The sequence below is a fragment of the Vicugna pacos genome, chromosome 15, assembly GCF_048564905.1.
Source record: "Vicugna pacos chromosome 15, VicPac4, whole genome shotgun sequence".
Lineage (NCBI taxonomy): Eukaryota > Metazoa > Chordata > Mammalia > Artiodactyla > Camelidae > Vicugna > Vicugna pacos.
This window is the reverse complement of record NC_133001.1, coordinates 51509570-51531006: the sequence shown is the minus strand read 5'-3', so window position 1 is coordinate 51531006 and position 21437 is coordinate 51509570. Positions and strand designations below refer to the sequence as shown.

General features: G+C 43.2%; 1 protein-coding gene across 1 annotated transcript in view; it reads right to left on the bottom strand.

Annotated features, from left to right (window-relative positions):
- The window catches only part of NBAS (NBAS subunit of NRZ tethering complex), a 276510-nt gene that overhangs the window by 79744 nt on the left and 175329 nt on the right, over positions 1-21437 (bottom strand). The window contains exons 41-44 of the mRNA XM_072938186.1: positions 15650-15879; positions 11749-11859; positions 2015-2265; positions 688-1022 (exon numbers count right to left, since the gene is read on the bottom strand). Of these exons, the coding sequence (XP_072794287.1) occupies positions 688-1022; positions 2015-2265; positions 11749-11859; positions 15650-15879 (927 nt within the window). The remainder of the gene's footprint in view (positions 1-687; positions 1023-2014; positions 2266-11748; positions 11860-15649; positions 15880-21437) is intronic.

The window sequence follows — 21437 nt, the reverse complement described above, 5'->3', positions numbered from 1 at the left end:
AAGTTTCAAGTACAACCCAGTTCAGAAACCAGGGGCTGGGAGATTTTCTAGGAGAGATTATGCCGTGTCCAAGCAGTGAGAAATTTACATTTGTTTCACAGTGGTGTCCGGGTGGGAGGGCAGGAAGGGGAGGAGAAGGACCCACATCTCCTGTTCTGAGTGAAACTACACGTGGTTGAAGGATCGAGAGCCGGAATCAGAGCCCAGTTAAAGGGCTCAGACCTGAGCATGGAGTGGACATTGGAAAATGCGACAGAGAAACCCATGGGTAATTTTATCATCAAATCATGTACTACATGGTATTCATGGGAAGTTTCTTTAAGACCTCGATTTAACCACAGCTAAGCTGTCAGCCTGGCGCGGAAGGCAGGCACTGGAGGTTCCTCCCGACTGTCAACTGGAAAGAACAGCACGGGGCAATTACCATAAAATGACATGAGAACTACAATATGTGCAAAATGCACGTGCAGATTAGAACAGTCATGCCGGACTCAGGCTACTTGCACGACTGTGGCAGGAAAATGACTTCTCAGTGAAAACACCTCGTGCTTGGTAAAAACCAAAAACGCCTAACACGTAAGTACTCCCCATCTCAACGGAGGAAATGAAAACAAAATCTACAGAACGTAAGAGCGATTTTGTTTCTTTTAAAGTGTTCAATCTACTTTAAATGATCTTTTCGGTTACCTTGGTCACAGCTTTTGGAGAGAATGTAACCGCATCCACCACAGTGATGAGGTCCCCCGGGCGCAGGCGATCGAAGTACTTCGCGCAGACGTCGAAGGCCTGCAGCCACTCCGGGCAGGACGCTGGGACTTGCTTAATGAGGTGAGGGTCTCCGGTCCAGAACAACTTCTGCAACCAGATGGTGTACAGAGAGCTTGGCGAAAGCATCCGTCCATCCTTTTCAGGAATTTTGGGAACAAGTTTAGAAATAGATAAGATATTCTGACTTGAAAGGACTGGCTCCAATGCCTCAAGAGGATTCGTGTTTTCATCCGTCAGCTTTTTATAATTAAGACCTATTGAAAAGAAAAGGAAAAAAAGGAGTAGTTCATTCCAACATACACACAGGAGCTTTCAAACACACGCGCAGCCCCTTGCATGGCTGGCTGAGAAGCCTTCTCTAGCAATGTAGTCACAGCGGACAGCGTAGTCTGGCAATCAGTTCCATCAGAAGATCTGAGTTCAAAGTCTCTGCCTGCAACTTAGTGAACGGTGCAGTCCTCAACAGGTCACTCGGCTCCTGCGTGCCCGTCTTCTCATCCGGGCACTGGTGACAGCCATACCTCCTCGCTTCTTCAGTCCCTCCGTGACATCTATGTTTCTTTCCATGACTGTGCTCCCCAGGCTGCATGACATTCGCCATTCATCTGGCATCTCATCTGAAGGCAGGGATGGAACCTTACCCCCTTTCCTCTGTGTCTAGTCCAGGGTCTACTTCAGTTACCCCGTAAACCACTGAGAAACGAAGTAAATGCTCGCAATTGTTACAAGCATCAGATGAATGTAGATTTGAAAGTGTCTTGCAAATTATAAAGAACCACACAGATTTGAGAGGTATGAATTCTTAGCTGTGAGTGTAAAGACACAGAGACACCATTCTAAAGATCTTCACTATTTATCAAAGATTCAAAGGCTCTGATTTTAAGGGTTTCATATACACTTCAAACATACAGGCCCCACTGAAGTGAAATTCTGCCAAACTGCCTGTTGTCATTTACATAGAGAAAACATAAAAATGGGCGTATGGAGAAAGCCTCTGGAGCATTCATCAGAAACTCTGGATATTAGTAGCAGGTCTACTTAAGTCATTGTATGACAAGTTTCTCTGGTATTTAATTCCCTCAACAGTAAGTAAAGGAGCTGGAAAGATAATAACTAAAGTCGATCAGCATCAAAATGCTGTGGCTTCTCAGTCAGAACAGCCCCAGTGCAGGGACGTGACTGTGTGTAGACAATTAAGCCCCAGGTTTAACTTAAAGAATGAGTTCAAGCAGGAAAATGATCTTACCTGACGCAACTACCTTAAATTTCTTCAGCAGACGAATGTGGGTTTCTGGCTTAATGGCGTATGTTCCCAGGTCTGCACAGCCACAGCTTTCCAGCAGAGTGAAGTAATACAGCAGCCTTTCAAGATCAAAGCCACCAATCGTGGGGTAAATATACTTGATCATGTGCTTGTGAAAGGCTTCGGGATCCGTCTTCAAGGTCTCGAAGAGATGAAGGGACTGAGCGCGGTTTTCAATTTCTACTGTGGACAAACTAAGGTTAAGAGACAAATTGTATTAAGATTTGGTTCCTTTATTAAACAACACGCTTTTTTTTTCTTTAAACCAAGGAAGGAAGGCTACTTCTTACCAGCCCCTTCTTGCTTCCTAATCAAAGACAGTAAACCACCAGAGTGCAGGTCACTTACATAAAGGAAAACAAACGTGTTCAATGCCTGCTATGGTACTACACGATTTTCGTGCTATCTCAGGCGGGTCTACAGTAACCCTGGGAGGTAGGCATCAGTTCACATGCCTGCAGCAGAGAGCTGCCCAATGATTAGCAGCTAGGAAATGAGCCAAGATCTGTCACTTTCCACTATGCATTATTTATTCCTGTCACACAAAAAAATTTTAAGTCTAAGCTTCATTATAAACATGTAAACAAACTTAGTATTTCAGGAATTTAGAAAACAGTGAGGGGAAGAAACAACTCCAACTTCTGGGCATAAGTTTTATATCCAAGAGGTCTGACTCAGTATTCAGCAGACAGAAACTCGACACTGGGTTCTAACAGAAATAAACTAGGGAAGAATAGTTTGCAATTTCACTTGAATTGTCTACAGTAATGAATGCCACTTGAACAAAGTACCTGTCTTAATACTTTCACCTTGACTTAGATGTTCTTATAATGTAATTTTTTAAAGTCATTTAAGGTTAAACTATTGGAAAAAAAAAGTTTTTTAAGGAGTTTGGTTGCTCAGTTTGTTTTTTTTTTTTTTTGGGGTGAAGGGGAAGGCTTAATTTTTTTCTTCTGTTTCTGTCCGGACAGAACACAGTGCCTCCTGCCCAGCGTAAACCCAATGCCCCACACAGGATGCGTTTCAAACTTTCTGACTGTAAGAGGTGCTCAGGCAGCCCTTAGCACTAACAGAAATGCCCACCTTCCAGGGTTCATGGCAGCAGCAAAGTATCTGAGAGCAGGAAGTAAGGCCTCTGGCAGGATCAAAGTTAGGTTTCATAATGTTTAGAAGCAACTCCTCTGAAATATGGTACCCTGTTTATTGGAATTTCCACTTTCAGTAAGTGTCCACACATGTTTTTGTTTTATGTACATAAAGTTAATACAAAACGTGTTTTCAAATTTTTGTGAGAATGTGATAAAACTTGGGATAACAGCAACAGTCCAAGCAATTAAGAAATACTTTTTTAATCTCCACTTCAAGAGATACCCTATTTTTCTATTAAGACACAATTCAAACATTTACAAAAATATCCCTATCTATAAAAATGTCCCTGGTCTATAAAAGTTTCTGAGAATGTCTTCTATTCATAACATGCTTTGACAATTTACCACTCTGCCTATCTCCCTTGACTATGTACCACGTGATGGCAAAGATGATACCACGACTTCTTGATCTTTAGTTTCTCAGGACCAAGCACCAGTGTGTGGTACAAAGGAAACATTCAACATGTGCCTTACAGATGGGCACCAAATAGACGTGTGGATGAACAAAAACTTAGGTGTCCTCTATCGCCAAAGCCCTGCATTCAGTAACGGGGAAGATGGAAAGATTTACAACACAGGGCTCTCATCCGGCTGTTTGAAAATCCAATTGCATTACATTAAAAATACTGAACAATGAAAAACAGTAGTATGGGCTGACAAAGGGCATGCAGTTATATTCCACTTAAGAGTAGGATCGCTAGAGCTGTCACTTCAGAGGAGGTTGGTATCAATGACAACAGAAGGCTTAATGAAAGAAGCACCTGAGCTTGGTATTGTAGAAAGGAACAAAGCAGAAATAATATGAACAAAAGTATAAAGACAAGAAAGCACAAGGCATGGACAAGGAACAGTGAGTGTAAATGGACAGCTGGTCTGAAACCACTCCTGACACCAACACTATTCAGTGTGCAGCGCCTTCTCTGAGAGACGTGGGCAGACCTCACTGTACTGCCCTTCATTTTATTGCTCTTCACAGATACTTCTCTTCTCCTTCTCCCTTCTCCTCCTTCTTCTTCTTCTTCTTTTTTTTTTTTTTAACAAACTGAGGGTTGGTGGCACTCCTGTGTTGAGCAAGTCCAATGGTGCCATTTTTCCAACTGTTTGCTCACTTCTGTCTCTGTGTCACATCTTGGTAATTCTTGCAATATTTCAAACTTTTTCATTATTGCTATATTTGTTATGGTTGTCTGTGATCAGTGGTCTTCGATGTTACTCTTATATTGTTTTGGCATTTTTTAGCAATAAAGTATCTTTTAATTAAGGTCTGGACTTTTTTTTAGACATTTTAGCCATAACGTTTTTGCAAACTTAACAGACTATGGTATAATATATATGTAACTTTTACATGCACTGGGAAACAGTCATGTACTAGCTTCACTGTGACACTGGCTTTGTTGCAGTGATCTGCAACTGACCCTGCAGTGTCTCTGAGGTGTGACTGTACTGTACACCCCGTGGCAGAGGAAAGCCACAGAATTTCTGATGTTCCTTCATAATTTGCCAAATGAAGTCTGAAAACAATGTAGTGAAGAAGTAAATAAGAAATTGTGTAACCCATTAAGATGATTCAGACTGACAAAGGTTTACAAACAGAACAATGTGCCCGATGCAGGAAGGAAGAAAAAGAAACAGCTTGCACGTATGACACTGATTACTATGCCAGGCAAGTTAAATCTAGGCAATTACTAACCTACAGATGAGAAAATGTCACCAGACAGGTTAGAAGGCTTGCCTAAGACCACGCGTCCAGATCCGTCTGGACTCTGCATGGCTCTGCTCGCCTTGTCACAGAGCAGCCATCGATCAATGAAGTCAAGCGCCCGCACTAACAATCATTTCAAAAACAGGATTCTTTCTGTAACACAGACATAGGTTCTCTTCCCCTGCAAAAGAGTTCTCCTGCCATACTTCATTCCTATCACCCCGATCAGCAGAGTATCCAAGACAGACTCATCTACAAAATGGACAGACAATGACTAAATCATAACAGCTTCAGCTAATCCATGTTTGACTTGATTCTCAATATAGTCTCTCTCAATCAACATTACCTTCCCCCTCGCCCACCCACCTCTTCTGTGCCTACAATTCAGTTTGCTCAATGTGCAATTTTACCTAATTATCTTGTCAAGAGAGATACTGGAATACCTCTACTGACACATGATAAATACTAAAACCTCCCTCTTCGGTAAATTACAATGTGCTAAGATCTTCTATAGTTGCCAGTAATCAATAACCCACTTTAATAGTTTCCATAGAAAGAAGCTGTTATCTTTCCTTTGGAACAAGAAATGAAATCTCTGTTTAGAAAATAATTTCAAAGAATCTACATTCAAGAGAGTAGGAAGAAATACCATGAAACTCCTGTGGACTTTTCACTAACCAAATCAATAATTACTCTTAAAGACTGTTTAAGTGCTTTTTCTAAGTTTTAGCTATAAGGCAAAAAAAATGTATATATATATATATATATATATATGCATATATACACACACAAATATACATATAGTGCAAATGTAACTCAGAGATTAACTGCAGGAAGAACTAGTGTTAGTTGTACTAAGGGCACAAGGAATAAATTATTAGTACTAATCCCATGATTAAGGTGTTCTGTGGTGGCTTCGAATTGTTAATCACCCCAAAATGTGATTCAAGAACAGCATATATTGAAAGGACTTATATTCATATAGAGACACAATTTTATTTAAATGCATTCTTCTTTACTCAGTCTGATGAGTGATAATGCAACTCCATTAGCTGACTAAAAGGAATACACAGAGGGGAGAGGAAGACGCGGGGAAGGAGGAAGGAGGTGAGGGGAGAAGCTGCTGGGAAAGGCTGCAGAGAGGGGTCTGTGCAGGGCACACGCAGTAACTTCTAAGTGTGTCCCCCAAAGATGACCCCTAAAATTCTGAAGATCTGTAAATCCACATTAGTGACCATGACCTTAGGGGAACAGGCCTCCACCACAGATTCCTGTAGAAAGAAATAATCCCACCCTCCCAGTCAGACCCACTCCAGCCTGAGGGAAACAGTCCAGCACATCTGCCACACAGACACCTCAGAACGCACCCACAGTGACAGCTTGCTCTGCAGTGCCGCCTGGCAGCTGAGTACGTGGTTATGCGGGGAAAACACGGTCAAAAACAATCATGCCATTTTTCAGTTTTGCCAACATTTTGGCCAAGTGTCTTTGCAAACCAAACAATGAAATTTCACTTTGCAAGGCCACCTACATGGCTGATAAGGCAAATGATACTGAGTATCTCAGAGTCTGTTTCTTGTCACAAAGATACTCGGTGGAACGTTTTATACGGACAGAGTGGTGACGTGGATGGAAGGTCATGTCAACAAGCTTCATCTCCTTCATAAGGACAATCCTGACCCCTTAAGCCTTTTCATGTCCCATAAAATGTCAATTCTGACTAGTTTATATAGAGTCTCCTACTCTTACCTAATAAAAAATATTTTAAAAGACAACGCAACACAGAAACAGCAATAGGCATCACTTCCTGAGCACTTCTCAGACATCAAGTATCATGTCATCCCACTTAACTCTCACAAAGCAGGTATCTTATAACTGATCTCCATGTTGACTTGAAAAATAATCATCCAAAACTCACATGTGTGATGTGAGGCTGACAACGGTCAGAGGTAAGTTCAGGGAATCTGGTCTCTTACAGAATTAACCATAGTAGCTACTTTTTTCCCTCTGAGCACCTACAACATGTCAGGCCTTTTGCATAAATGTCTCAAATCTCTCAGCAGTTCTGCAAAATGGAGTAAGAATACTCATTCTTCACAGGAGGAAGCTTAGGAGAGAGGGACAGAACAGCTTGTCTACCAAGAATACATTAGATGGAAGTCACAGAGCCAAGGTTTGAACCCAGACTCACATGAATCACAGACTGAGCACTTTCTACAAGATGAAAACTAGCCCCAAATGCATCTTTTTGCTTAATTTTGTGCCATTGTCAAGAACTTTTTATTATTTGGGGGAAAAGTGGCCTTAAGAATCACAACTTGGAAAGAAAGATTGCAGATACGCAGAAAGAATTGCTTTCATTTTGGTAATGGTAGTAATTAGTTCTTCCATTTTTAGGATTAGGAGATTTCTTCTTATGTGCCATGTAAATCATAGTCTAGGTCATGATCATGAACACGGCCCCTTAGGCCAAAAAAAGATCAACAGTTAATATATGGCTTAAATTTAAAACATGGGTGACAGGGTGACCTGAATTTCTACATTCAACCTTCCAACTCTAATACGGATTTTTCCTTGGTCTTGAATTTTTAGTTATCTTACTTTCCAACATTATGGTATACTTTTAAGAAGCTAAGCTGCCTTAAATTCCCTCTCTCCACACTAACTATTCTCACACTAACTCCTTAACCAAGCCAAGAAGAAAAGGCCAGGATTTAGAACTCTTTACAGTGTGGCAGTCTGGACATAAACCTGACTGTGAGCAACAGCAACCTTCAGGCACAGACTCTGTGTATCTTCTGCCCTAATGCAGAAAAAGGGAGATACGTTCTAGTTTACCCCTCTCCTCACAGCTATAACGTGCTCTTGCCCAGACTTACACCTGAGACCAGAGGAATCCTACTAGAGAATCTGAAGACAGTTGGGAAAAACAGCACAGCACAGTCAGAGTTCTGTGGCCAGAGACCCCTCCCATGGGTCTGAAAGAGACCGCACTAAACCAACCAGCAGAGATGAAGATGGTACCGTGATCTCTGCCACCTAAGCCAAATCACTCGGGTAATCAACCCTCTGGGTGACTACGACTCCGTACGAGAATGAAATGACGGTGTCAGATGTGTGGCTGTCGGGTCTGCTATTCAACTAAGGAGAAAGACAGAGGAGGGTGCCATCAAGGTCGAAAGTCTAAGGTACTTCTGGCTCCTATTTCATCCTCCATCGCTCACTACGCTCCACATGCTCCCACCACAATGGGGTCCCTTTAATTACTCAAAAATGCCCAGGATTTTCCTGTCCCAGAGCCTGCTCCCTCTGCCTGAAATGCTTTTTCTTCAATTCATCAAGTGCTCTTTGATACTCAAAGAAAGGCCTTTCCTATTTGTTCCTTGAGCGTCTCCTTTATTGTACTTACTACCACTAGCAATTTACTTTCCAGCTGCTTCTAACTGTGTGTGTGTTGGGGGGGAGGGAAGCATGGGACAGGGGGCAGGGGTCTCCCCGATCAAATATAAGCTCTACAAGAGTTAGGATGTCTCTGTCTCGTTCAGCGTTTAAACCTATGCTTGGAACACAAGGATACTATCGAAAAGATAATACTAATATTTAATGAATAAGCAAATGTACTACTCTGTCGGCTACAGGCTTCCCGTGGCATTTCAAAATGATCCAGTATCCAAGACAGAAAGACACACGTGGAGCCAGCAGTCAGCAAGAACAGTGACAGGAATGACCTCGACAGCACTGAAGAGCCACCAGGCTGCCCGGTCCCCAGAGCTTCCCTGTCTTTACAACAATACCAGGAAGGGGCCGTGGTCCTCGTATCTGGGAAAATGGCGACTCAGGAAGATTAAGAGATGGCCCACGGCCACACGGTTGGAGCTCGGGGCAGCGGAGCTGGGTCTTGAAATGTGGCCTGACTCCAAAACCCACACCCTCACACTAGGCCACCTGCACACCGGTGGTTCGCGTTGCCTCTAAGAGCCACCAGAGTGTCCAGACAGCCCAGGGGGGAAGCTGGCTCTGACGGCTGCAGTGAGGGACACACCAGCCCTGAGCCTGGAGAGCTCAGCCTGCCCCCGGAGAGCCAAGAGGCTGAGGGAGCCGTGTCTCGGCTGGAACTGGCTCCAGGCACACGTGGCCACTTAGAGCCAACAGTGATGTTTAAAACTACCAAGGAAAAGAAAAAAAAAATCAGGAAAAATAAGGGGAAGAGGAGACCAGGGACTCAAGTCTGGGTGTTTATGACAATAATCTCTGTCTGCAGGAGTGAAATTCCAGACATAACTGCCATTAATTAAGTCCTGATCATGTGTCCAGTACTGAAGGCTTGGTATTTTACCATGAAGTCATTTAATTTTTAGTACGCCTCGCTCAGAGTAAAGAAAAGTGGGTTTCAGAGAGCCGAATTATCTTGCGGAGGCACACGCAGCTGGAGACACAGTCGGGGTCTGCCCTAGGGACCCCGACTTGACGGCTTCCGCTCTACTGCACAACGCGCGGCACCCCACCCGTCTGTGTTCTCTCATCGGGACCCGTGCTGGGGCGGGGAATACCTCCAGGTTCAACCAAGAGGAAGAAGAGTGTAGAATTATAGAAAGATCAACTTTGGGGGGAAGATGATTTTTTTTAAAGGGACAGGAACACAAGACCCTAAAGTGAAGAACATTGTTTTTCTTGTAATCCTGACCTATTGACTTCCCATTGGCACTGATTCAACAAGTAAATGTTGGGCAATTTCTACTGTATTAACAAGGCTGATTTCTAATACTTGTGTTACCAAGTTTGAGTGATTAGTAAGGCAAACTACAGCCTTTTAAGTCAAGAACAGGGAGCACCACACACCACTTGCTAAATCAATACTAAGCATTTTGTCACTCACAAGTAATGACAGCGGGAGGTAACGATTTCCTGCTTTTGTAATCGCTGCGCGTCTGCATAATCACACTGCCATCAGGTATAATGACACGCCATGAACGGTCTTGCACATTACTAGATTGCCCGATAATTTATAATATATTCAGAGACCAATGGGGCATCCTATTTGTACAGAAATGACAACCTTTTATGTAACATTCAATGAAAGGAAAAAGATACTTAATAAAATGCCAGGATTTTTTTATGCCAACATGCCTATCATAAGAAACATTTATTTGAACATATTTCTATGTCTCAAAACTGGTGAAGCCTGTGCAAGTTATCATGGATAACACTACCACTAGCAATTTCATAAATACTTAAAACATAGATGGTAGAATTTCAAAGGTATTAATAAAAATTAAAGATGATCAATTACAAGAGGTCTGATCATTCAGCAGGAGTTCACCTCATTCAGTACTACCCTCTTCTCCAAACCCTTCCCTCCCACAGCTTCCAGAACAAGGTGCCCACTTATCCTCCTCCCTGTTGCTCTCTTTACCCATTTTGTTGGCAGCTCTTCCTCTGCCACCGATTGTGGAAGGTCCTCAAGGTCTGTCCTGTCTTCTTTCTCATTCTGTATTCATTCCCAAAGCACGCTCACAACATAGCTTACTTATCAAGTACGTGCAGATGAGTCCCAGATTAGCATTTCCCAGTCCATCTTCTGAGCTCCAGATCTGTAAGATGCACTGTCTAGGTGACCTTCCCTCTTGGGAATTTCCATGTGTGTAACTTTTCCACTCCTTTGCCTTTTCCTCACCCTCCTCTGAAAATACCTGGAGTCCTTGTGTTTTCTGTCTCATCGAAAGATGTCATCATCCAACAGACAGACCAAGTAAACTCCTGGAGTTGATTCTTGATCCTGCGCCTTTCACTCACCTTCATATCTAGTTTGTCCTTTTTAATCAATGTGTTTTGTACCATCTACTTCACCTTCCACGTATCTCTGAAATCCACTCTCGTCTCTCCTGCACTTCCAAAACCCCACTCCAGGCTATGACCACCTGTCATGCAGTCTATTACTCTAATAGCTCCCTAACTGGTCCATACGTCTATGCTGGTCTCTCTAAAATCTCTCAACGTGGTAGTGAACGTGATCTTACCAAACTGCCATCTGATCATATTATCTCCCTCTTTTCTACCACTATCCCTAAATACCTTCCTGTTACTCTTAGGGAAAAGCCCACGGCCCTGGACAGGGCCTGGACGGTCTTGCTGCAAGGTCTGGTCTCCAGTGCTCGGCTGCCCCATCTCACCCCCAGCGCCCCTGACACTCAGGGCCTCACCCACACCGTTTACATGTCAAACCCACAGACATCATGTTCCTTCTGGTCAAAGGGCTTTTGTACTTAACTGTTTTGTCTCCCTGGAAAACAGACCCCTTCTGGCAACGTACTTCACTTTGACTCAATGTTTAGGTCTCGGCTCAAGAGCTACTTCTTTAGGGACGTCTTCCCTATCTATGCCAAACCCTCTATTTCAGCTCTCTTACATGGTACTCATCACAGTTTCAATTTCACATTTGCTTATGTCATTATTCAGTTATAATCTGTCTCCCACACTAGACTCCAGGTTCCCAGACAGGTGAAATGTATACCTCTGCTCACGATTGTAACCCTACTATCTGTGTGTTAGATACTAGTACACAGTAGATTCTCAATAAATATCTATGAATAAATGAATGAATGCTCAAGTCTCTAACTCAGGACTGTTACTGAAAAACAAAAACTAAGCGATTATCATTAGAATATCAGTGTATTGGTGATGTATGGAGGGAGACCATACAGAGACACAGGTCTACCACAGCTGGGAAGGGAACGTCAGATTAGAACATCACAACTTCAAGATTCTTCTGAAATAGGCTCTAAAAAGAAAGACATGGAAATAAACTGACATACACATTGTGTGCTTACCCACTGTCGGTGAACAGGAACTCTAAATGGGTCATAAAAACTTCCCAACGGGAGACGCTGTAGCGCTGAGCCAGAGAGAGAGCAATGCTGTAGACATTCTCCTCCAGTGTCCTTCAAGAATGTCCGTCAGTCACAGGGAAGGGAGAGAAGAGAAACACAATGCCTTAATCAGTCAAGAAAATGTTCACTAGGACTGCTCTCCAGCTGAGAGGGGTGCAGGCAGCACAGTCCTTAATAAGCCATTTCATAGTAATCCAGTACTGTGGACACCCAAGGAATTTCAATGCTCCCTTTTCACTGTGGTGCATTACTGCTGACCAAGGAAATGTTTAGATTGAAGGATCTCACCTGAGGGTGATTCTGTCCCAAGGGGACACTGGACAATGTCCGGAGACATTTTTGATGGTCACAGTGGGAGAGGAAAAGGAGAGAGCGATAGGCACCAGGTGGGTAGAGGTCAAGGATGCTGCTGACATCCTACAGGGCACAGAACAGCCTTCCCGCAACAGAGAATGATCCAGTCCAAGATGTACTGAGATCAGAAATTTTCATCTCAGTGTCGAGGCTATAGCCAAAAAGTAGTGTAAAGGAGACGCATCCCTGCCCTACAGGTAGACATGTGAGAAAGCACAGTTAGTCCCTCAACACATGTTTGTCCTCTACACTGTGCCAGCTATTGTGTTAGCTGCTTAGGATGTGAAAACAAACAAGATAAGGAACTCACAGCCTAATGGAGGATGTGAAATGTGAGCCAGTAAATTAAACAGAATGGGGTGCAGCTGTTAATAGAAAGGTCTACAAAACACTGTGAGAATAGAGATGAGGGAGTGACTGGAACTGAAGACGGAAGAATATACAGAGGTTAACCAAGCAGAGGCGGTAAAGACGGGAAGAGACAGATGGGCTTCCGACAGAGGAAGCAGACAGGGTCAGGGGTCACAACCAGGAATGCATGGGGTCCTCACAGGACTGCACCTTATCCCAGAGGCAATGGAGAGTCAGCGGAAAGTTTAAGCTGGGGAATGGAATGATGTCACCAGATTTGAGAACCTCTGGGTATAGAAGGAATCCTGGTCCGGAGCACCTACACTAAGGCCATTTTGGAGACACTATTTCAGGATTCTATTTCCCAGAAGTAGAGAAACATAAAGATGGACTTCTTGGAAGAATGGGGGACAAAACCACAGAAATGGGAATGAAATACCTATTTTCATGAAGTAATACTGCTAAGCCTATATTCACCCCAGCTAAGGAAACCAGGGCATTTGTCCGTCTGATCAGCCAGGGGCCGGTGAAGGTTTCTGCCCGGGGTCAGAGGGCAGACCTGCAAGCTCTGCCCCCATACGGCCTCTGCAGCACAGGCAGCGGACCCTTCTTTCCATTGTTTTCTCTTTTTTTTTTTAATTCTTGATTTTCCACAAACCTTTAAAAATGTAAAGGCCAGTCTTTGCTCACAGACTATAAAAAAAAAAGAGGCCAAGGACAGGGTTAAGCCTGTCAACACATGGATTATTGGGTAACTGTCAATTAAAAATTATTTCTTGAAGTACTGATCGAGTAGCTACACCCACAGGACGGAAGGAGGATCCCTGAGAACAGGGACCATCAGTGCTCCATCCTTTCCACCGTGGGAACCTGGCACGACGCCTGACACCAGGAACGTGCTCGCCAAGTGTCCATGTTCCCCATCTGATAAAAGTGGGAAGAAACCAAACTACATTATGTTCTCCTCAAAGTCACCCCAGCACTGAGAATGCATTAAGTAAGATGTACAGACAACAAAGGGCACCTACATAATGCACTAACCGAAAACAACGGCCATTAAAATGGACATACAATTAGTAAGAAGATAAAGAACGGCCACACTGTACAGCTGAAGGCGGGGCTGCGAGACAGAAGGAAGCAGGTTCAAGGACTCTCGCATGTAAGACACTAAAGCGCCATCTCCAAGTCCGAACTGCTAGCTCAGAAAACCATGGACACTTCGAGACACTTTGAACAAGCCATCTAAAGACTACTGTGTATTTTTCTAAGCAACAGATTGTGGAGAAGGTCCTATTACATATTTATCAAAAGCATACGTTTGTCCTCTAGGACACACTTCAGATAGCATATGCTAGTTGGATACTTTAAAAAGAAGAGACAGAAGCCCTGGCAAAATGTCACTGATGATGTCAGGCCCGCCCTACCTTGCCAACTTTCATTCTGCATAATAACCTTTTTCTAAGAAACCATGAGCATAGCACCGAGGATTACCAAATGCTCAAAGAAAAAGCCCACTGAACTTGGAAACAGGGAGCCCAGACTCAGCCCTTGGCTGCGTGACCTTGAATAATGCTTTAAAGCTCGGTGGTTCTGATTCCTCTTCCAAAAGTAAGGAGGTTGGATTAAATGATCGCTTTGGTCACTTTCAAACTGGACATTAAATGACCCTATGAAATTATGAACCTCCAGGAGAACAGAGGGGAAGAGGAAAAGAAAGATCCCATACTCCTCCTCTTCCCTGAATCCCACTATTGTTCCCTGCCTCCCTCTAACGAGAGGTTCGGCTGTCTTCTAGTAGGAAAGAAGCCAGGCTAATACAAAATTATTACAGAGGACCAAGGCTACTTTGCCACTTTCTTAAAGATTTAAGAGTACTGACGAAAATAGCATACGCCACTACCTTAACCAAGACTACCTCTGTTATTTTAATGTAACTGATCAGGAGAGAGAAATAATCATTAAGGTAGGCACAATTTCACCTTGTTTCGAAGGCTGCAAGTCTGGACGGACTTGCACACCAGTGCTGCCTTGAGAATTCAGTCAAGCAGTGTGGGGAGGGCACGTGGTGTGGTGAAGACGTGATGCCTTCGTACGTGACAGATCAAGGTTAAAGTCTCATTTGTGATCCTTACCACCTATGTAAACTCGGGCCAGGTACTTACTATCAGTAAGCCTCCTGTTCTTCAGCTGAAACATGGGGATAACAGCGTTTTATGTCATGGGGTTGTCTTTAAGGATTAAAACGTGTTTACAGAGCACCTGGCACAGCTCGTTGGCCATGACAACCCCTCCACAAATTGGGGTGTTAAAAACAAAACACCTCTAACCTAATAACCACTGTGGGTGAACACGCTTTCTTTAAAAAAATTTTTTTTCACTTTCCCATCTTCTGACATTTAAGTAATTCTCATTTCATCTCAGCTTATTTGATCTAAAACAAAAAAGGAAGACCTACAAGTACTAAACCCAAGGGAAATCCCGTACCTGGAAAGGAACCTCCCCGCAGGCCCGGAACTGGGCTGCTGACTCACTCGAGGGCTTGCTTTTCTCTTGAAAGGGGCGAGGGCCTCGGGGGAAACGGCCCCCGTTACAGGCCTCAAACAAGACAGAGTGCTGGGGCTGGCTTGCTTTTCCTTCTCTAGAAACTCAGGTCAGAAAAGGGCGCCCTGAACTCATAGCACTGGTCCTTCCTCTGGTATTAAGGCAACTGTACCCAATTCTTAACACACTGAAGAAATTAAACCACCATGTAGAAGAAAAATAAGATTCTGGCCAGGAATAAGGGGCAATCTTGTTTTTAAATTTCTATTGTGAGCTTCACACTTTCCACCCGTGATTGTAACCCATCACCTCTAACATGGCATTGGTATTGAGCAATCAAAATCAGAGGAGACTTTAAAAAAAATAAGTCCCATCCTTATTATTGAAGTCTGCAGGCTCGAAATGCTGTCTGCATCTACTGGTCCATTTGGGAAGACACACCCAGGCCTCACAGGCTCGGAAGGAAGAAGGAAAGCCCTGTTTATGGCGACCGTGGATGGAAGCCTTCAACGGACTGGGATGAGCAGCCCCGGTCACTCAGCTTGCTTGTGTACACTTCAAACCCATCCCCTTATGAGACCAAGGTATCCCTTACTCTGCCAGGCCAAGGATAGTTTCCCTTTTATACTGGTCGTCCGCAGTGAACCGCTGCACGTCCACGCCCTTCCGCAGGCCCTGGAGGACCTGAGCCTGCGTGAAATCCAGGAGACGCTCGTTGTAGTAGTGCAACTGCCTGGTCAGCGGCACGAGGTCCTCGGGCCAGGCTTCGTGTCCATATCGAGTCACGTGCCTGGTGACCATCTTGATGAGCTCTTTAGGATCAGCCTGTAACACAAAGAGTAATTGAAAAAAGAAAAAGAAGAGTAACAACAGGAAGAAGGAAGAAGACCACGTCTGCTGGGCCCCTGTCTGCCCGTCGCATTGGTGCCATTTAATCAGGGCTCACAGGCACCTGATGAGTCAGCTGCAGAGGTGGTATGTCTTGCAGAGCATGAGGACAGGACGTGGGACTGAGTCTAGAAGCGGGTTTCTAGACTCCTGCTCTGTTCTTCCACCTTAAAAATCTCCATCCACTTAAAAAAATAACATATGCATGCTTTTATCACCTACCATCATCCTATATCAGACTTTTCCCCCAATTATCTCATCATTTATACAATTCACCCTGGAAGTAATTTTTGTCATCATCGTCCCTGGATAAATATTCTTTGGACCATCTAAGACTTCCCAGTAACCCCACCAGAAACGTCGAGACAGCTAAGTAGAGGAGGGTTTTCCCCAGGGGTAAGTTAGGGAAAAGAACCCACCCCTGTTCCTGAAATCATAAACTTTTCTAGTTTCGTAAGAAAGCATTCAACCAATTTTCACTCTCCTCATTTTGGGGCTCAAAGGGATACTCTTCTATAATTCTAGCAGCTTTTCTGACAATAAAATTATTCAAATAGAACAACCCAGAATCCGACAGCTGACAGGAAAGGAAAATAAGTGGTTAACTGGTCACATTTATTTATATTAAAGTTGGTCCAGGTGTCAATGAAGCAACAGCAGCTGAGCCATGATTTTGGGATCACCTAATATGTGAACACCATTAACTCAATCCCAATTTCTGGGGAGACATGGTGCATATTTTATTATAAGCAAATTAGAAGGAAAAAAAAAGCCCAGACTCCATCTTTGCTTTTCAGCAACGCATCTAATTATAGCAAGCTGTCAGCATTTCTAACGTGTAAGCCATTATTCAGAGCTACACAGGAGATCTGTCAATGTCGACTCTTTATTACCAAACCTAGCCTGACATTCTCTCTTGATCCTATTACGGAACAATCTGGGAGCACTGATAAAAACCAATTAAAGAAATCCTCTTGGATTCTAGTAGGTGGATTTAAGAAAAAGTCAACCTTGCTAAATTTTTCCCCTAACTCTATGCATACACTGAGTCCTACTCTCAAAAGCCATAGATACATGTCTCAAATCAAAAGACCTGGGTTTGAAAACTAATGCTCCAAAGTAAACTACGAGACCACTTGTCATTCAGTCAACAAATAGTTTTTGTGCACCTATTATGTACCAGGTGATGTACTGAGAAGATGTGACCCTTTCCTCCAGGAATGCAGTCTGCTGGGAGAGTCAAGCAAACAAGTGTAAAATGGGGCGATACCAGTAAGCACAGGGTGCTGTGAGAACACGGGAGAACGGCATACTTGGGATGTACCCGTGAAGTCCTTCCTAAGGGAAGAGTTAACTTCTAGGCTACTTACACAACTTACCAGTAGTACAACAGCCAGCAAAAGATAAGGAGACAAATTCTAATAACGGACAGAGTATGGGCTAATCCCAGACGGCTAAGACCAGATGGAAGGATGGAGTGAATAAAGCAGACCTAACTGCAGCCAGAAGTGATCAGGAATCAGCTGCGTATGGACAGTGCTTCTGTCAATGGATTTTGGCAAAGGAGATCCCATGCCTCAGCTCACAGTGCCTCTACAGTCGTCATTTAACCCAACCTCCTCCTGCTTACGGACTGAAGCCCTCAAGGCGGCATCCTGAATCGCCCACCAGGGGCACGGTCCCCTCTGAAGCTACCTGGCACAGGGATGCAGCTCAGGGACCAGCCAGCCCATCTACACCTGCTCTGTACCCTGGGTGTGCACTGCTGTTGCCCGCTCTTCTCACGCCTTATCCCGTTGGGGTTTAAAAAAAAAAAAAAGTGCTATTACTTCTGTGATGGTTGTTCCTTCACGGAGTTCCTGGTGCCCACTTTGCCCTGTGCCAGGAACCCACGTTACCCAAAATAGTGAAGAAGGCTTTTCTCCCATGTGTGCTCGGACCCTGCGGTTTCAGACTAAAGTCCTCAGCCTCCAACTGCCCAAAGCACCTGGAAGGGAGGCTACAACCAGGCAGCCTGTCTATGTGTGTGACTCCTTGCCCCTCTCCACCAGGCTACCGACTCCCACCCCTACTCGCGGCATCAGCCACCTTCATTCTCCCAAGGGTCTCTCACCACTGTTGCTCCACATCTGCTTTTTCACTTTTTTTTGTTTTCTGGCATCTCAAGGATTTGGTATCTGTACTGGGAGAGGGGTCTATACACGTGACCTCATCTCTACACTCTTTGTATTTCAGTACAATTTATGAAACAAATCTCAAAACCAGGTAGACAGTTAAGCTTCAAAACAGTAGCACACAGCAATAATGAGCATAATTACGAACATGAACATTTCCAGCGGCTTTTCTTTATCTTACAGAAAGTTTCAAGTCTCCACATATAACCTTCGTTTTTGTGTGTGGCCAAAAGAACCTATTCTCTCCTTCTGCCAGTGAGGGAAGCGGCATGGCTGGAGCAATCGCACGGACACACAGAAGTTAGCAGCTGGATGACCTTGTGCGAGTTATTTAGCAACTATAAACTTGATTGTCTCATCTACAAAATACATTTAAAATAAAATATATAAAAATGTAAAATTATAAAATACATATAAATTTGGGGCAAGTTACTTCGTATTTCTGTTTTCTCACCTGTAAGAGAATCAATAAGCATACAAACCTCGTGGTTTGTCAGGAGGCACAAATAAGATATTTTAAAATGCTCTTTTCTCCATTATTATAGAACCCAGAGCTTATTCTCAAGGAGCTGAAAACTAGGGACCAACAAAGACGTAGACATAAACAACTCACAGACGGTATCTGAATACAAGGACCATTAGACTCACAAACCAAGAATGCTGGGAACTCCTTCGAGGGAGCAACTGACTCTCCTGACTCTTTGGGGCTCAATTTGTTCAGATGTAGAACAAAGGAGAAGCATCAGAAGATCGCCCTTCTAAGGCTAAGATCGTACAAATGTGTAAGAATTCAATTATGCAAATAAAACAAATCCTTGTAAATCCCTCCAGGTGAGGAACTGGGGAGGTTCTGTGCCTCATCCCATTTATGCCTCCATTAAACATTCAGAACAGATTTCTTTGTTAAAAATACAATTCCAGACCGACAAATTGTAGCCAATAGATTCCCACACAGTTTAAACAACTTTAATCCCTTCTCGTTTACTAAGTAGAAATTGTCTATAGTCCCTCTGTGAATAATTTTTATTTCATATGTTTTGTACATCAAATGTGTTCGCTTTTCTTAGAAATATTTAAGAACAAATACTAGTATTTCAGTCTCCGGCATGGAAGAGACAGAGCGCTAACCATACACGAACTGAATCTCACTTAATGCTGACGATCCTGTGGGACCAGAGTCTACCAGTACCATCTGCTCTAAGATGGGTAAGGAGGGGAGCAACTAGACTAAGGCCGCTCAGGGTAACTGGCAGGGCAGGATATGACTCCCAGGCATAACGCCTCTCAAGAACCAGCCTTTTACATTTGTTGTGCAGGGAGGAGTATCTCTTAAAATTATAAGGACCTTGATGAGATCAGTGTACACGCAGCTCCCACCGAATATAAATGAGACTTGGCATCTGAGTCCTTTTACAAATGCTGTCATTCTACATTATATCCGGACTGACTTACGTTTTTACACGCACATTCTCCCTCTCCCCTTTTTGCACATAAACACACACGTGTAAACACAAATGATCAGGGAGGACACACAATGGTAGGTGTTCAGCTGGACGTATGATTTGAGCTGTATTTCCAAGACTTTTGTTCTCTCTTCCCTAAGAATAACAGACAGAGGCTTAGAACACCATATTCTGTTCAATCTCTTGATATAAATAAGCCTCCTTTTAAACGTCTATCCTAATACGGTGGTGAATGGGGTATTTTATTAACTTCTTGGTGATAGGCTCCTAAGCGTCTTTCAGTTTACGGATCAAATATTTGTTAAGCATACAGGAATATTTTCAGTATTTCAATTTTCTGGGTAAAACATAACATTGATTCTTGCAGAAATCTCCCAAAACAGAAAATTACCTATGAGGAAAACACATAGGAACTGGCATCACAGAACCTGGATTACTGGTTCTTCCTTCCTGAGCTGCAGGTTTTCCATCATCAAAATTGAAGCGATTTCTCCTTGGTAGACTCTTCACAGAGACGAACGAGACCAGATGGATGAGTACGTTGTTGCAAGTTCTAGCTTCTACGCAAATGATTTTCTTATCAGTATCACTACTCCTTTCTGTCCCTTCCTTCAGGAACTTTCCTGGCCATGATTACTTCCAATGTTTGATGTAAATTTTAGTGACAATTCTTCCCCTGAACTTACCACGATTTCTCTCAAAATATCCTAAAGGCAGCCTCTACTCACCCCGACACTTCATTCTGTACACTCACTCCACAAGTGCACAGCATTCAAGTTTATATGCTCGTCAGCATTTCGGGCATCCTCAGCTGTGGTCCTGCAGCGAGGAAGTGAGTCAAGCCTCCTGGCCTCTCGCCTCGTGGGCTCGCCCTACATCTGGCCCGCCTCCCGCCTCCCGGTGCTGCTGCCAAGTGCCCATGAACGTTCCACATCCAGCCTCACACCTGAAGTGACTGATGCTTTTGTGCAGAGTACAGTCAAACCTCTCTCCCTCTTTTTCCCACCTAAGTTCAATGACACGATCCATGCGTATGAAAGCTTTTAGCCTCTAAGTCACTTTTGAAGGACTTCACAGGTAGCTTCAAGACTTCCCATATTCAGTATTCAACATGAGACTGCAAAAACTAAAAGCATAAAAAGGCATCAAACATTTTAAAAGTGTAGAGATTTAAATTATTTGAAATTTTCCCTCAAATTTGGCCATGCAGTTCTTCAATGAGGTAAAAAAGAAAATACAATTTCTTTCAGGAATATGGTCAAGTCCCCGTAAAAAAAAAATGTACATCAGTATTTACGACACCAGAATGTTTGACGACTTAATCTACTACTTACTAGTATACTGGTAATAAATCCATTCAGGCTTTATAGTCTCTGTTTCTTGGTAATATTGTTTGGAAAGTTTTAAACAGGTGGTATATTTCCCCTCTAGGGTTGTTATTTGCTTGAGATAATTTTCTACTTAGTATTTCAATTAGTAGCTTAAAAAAAAAAACACCACATTTTAGAATCGTCTACCATAAAGTCTTGAATTTCATCCCCTGCCGTGTTTGCTTCTCTAGCATTATAAAACTAAAAAGACATGTTTCCATTTTTAACTGATTTTATCTTCTGAAATTCTTTAAAAAGAATGCTAGAGAAATCACACTTCGAGACGCATTTACAAAGAAGAGGGATAAGTTAGGAGTTTGGGATTAGCAGGTATAAACTACTATGTACAGAATAGATAAACAAAAAGGTCCTACTGTGGGGAACTATATTCAATATCTTATAATAAACTGTAATGGAAAAGATTATGAAATACATGTATAACTGAATCGCTCTGCTGTACCCCAGAAACACAACATTGTAAATTACCT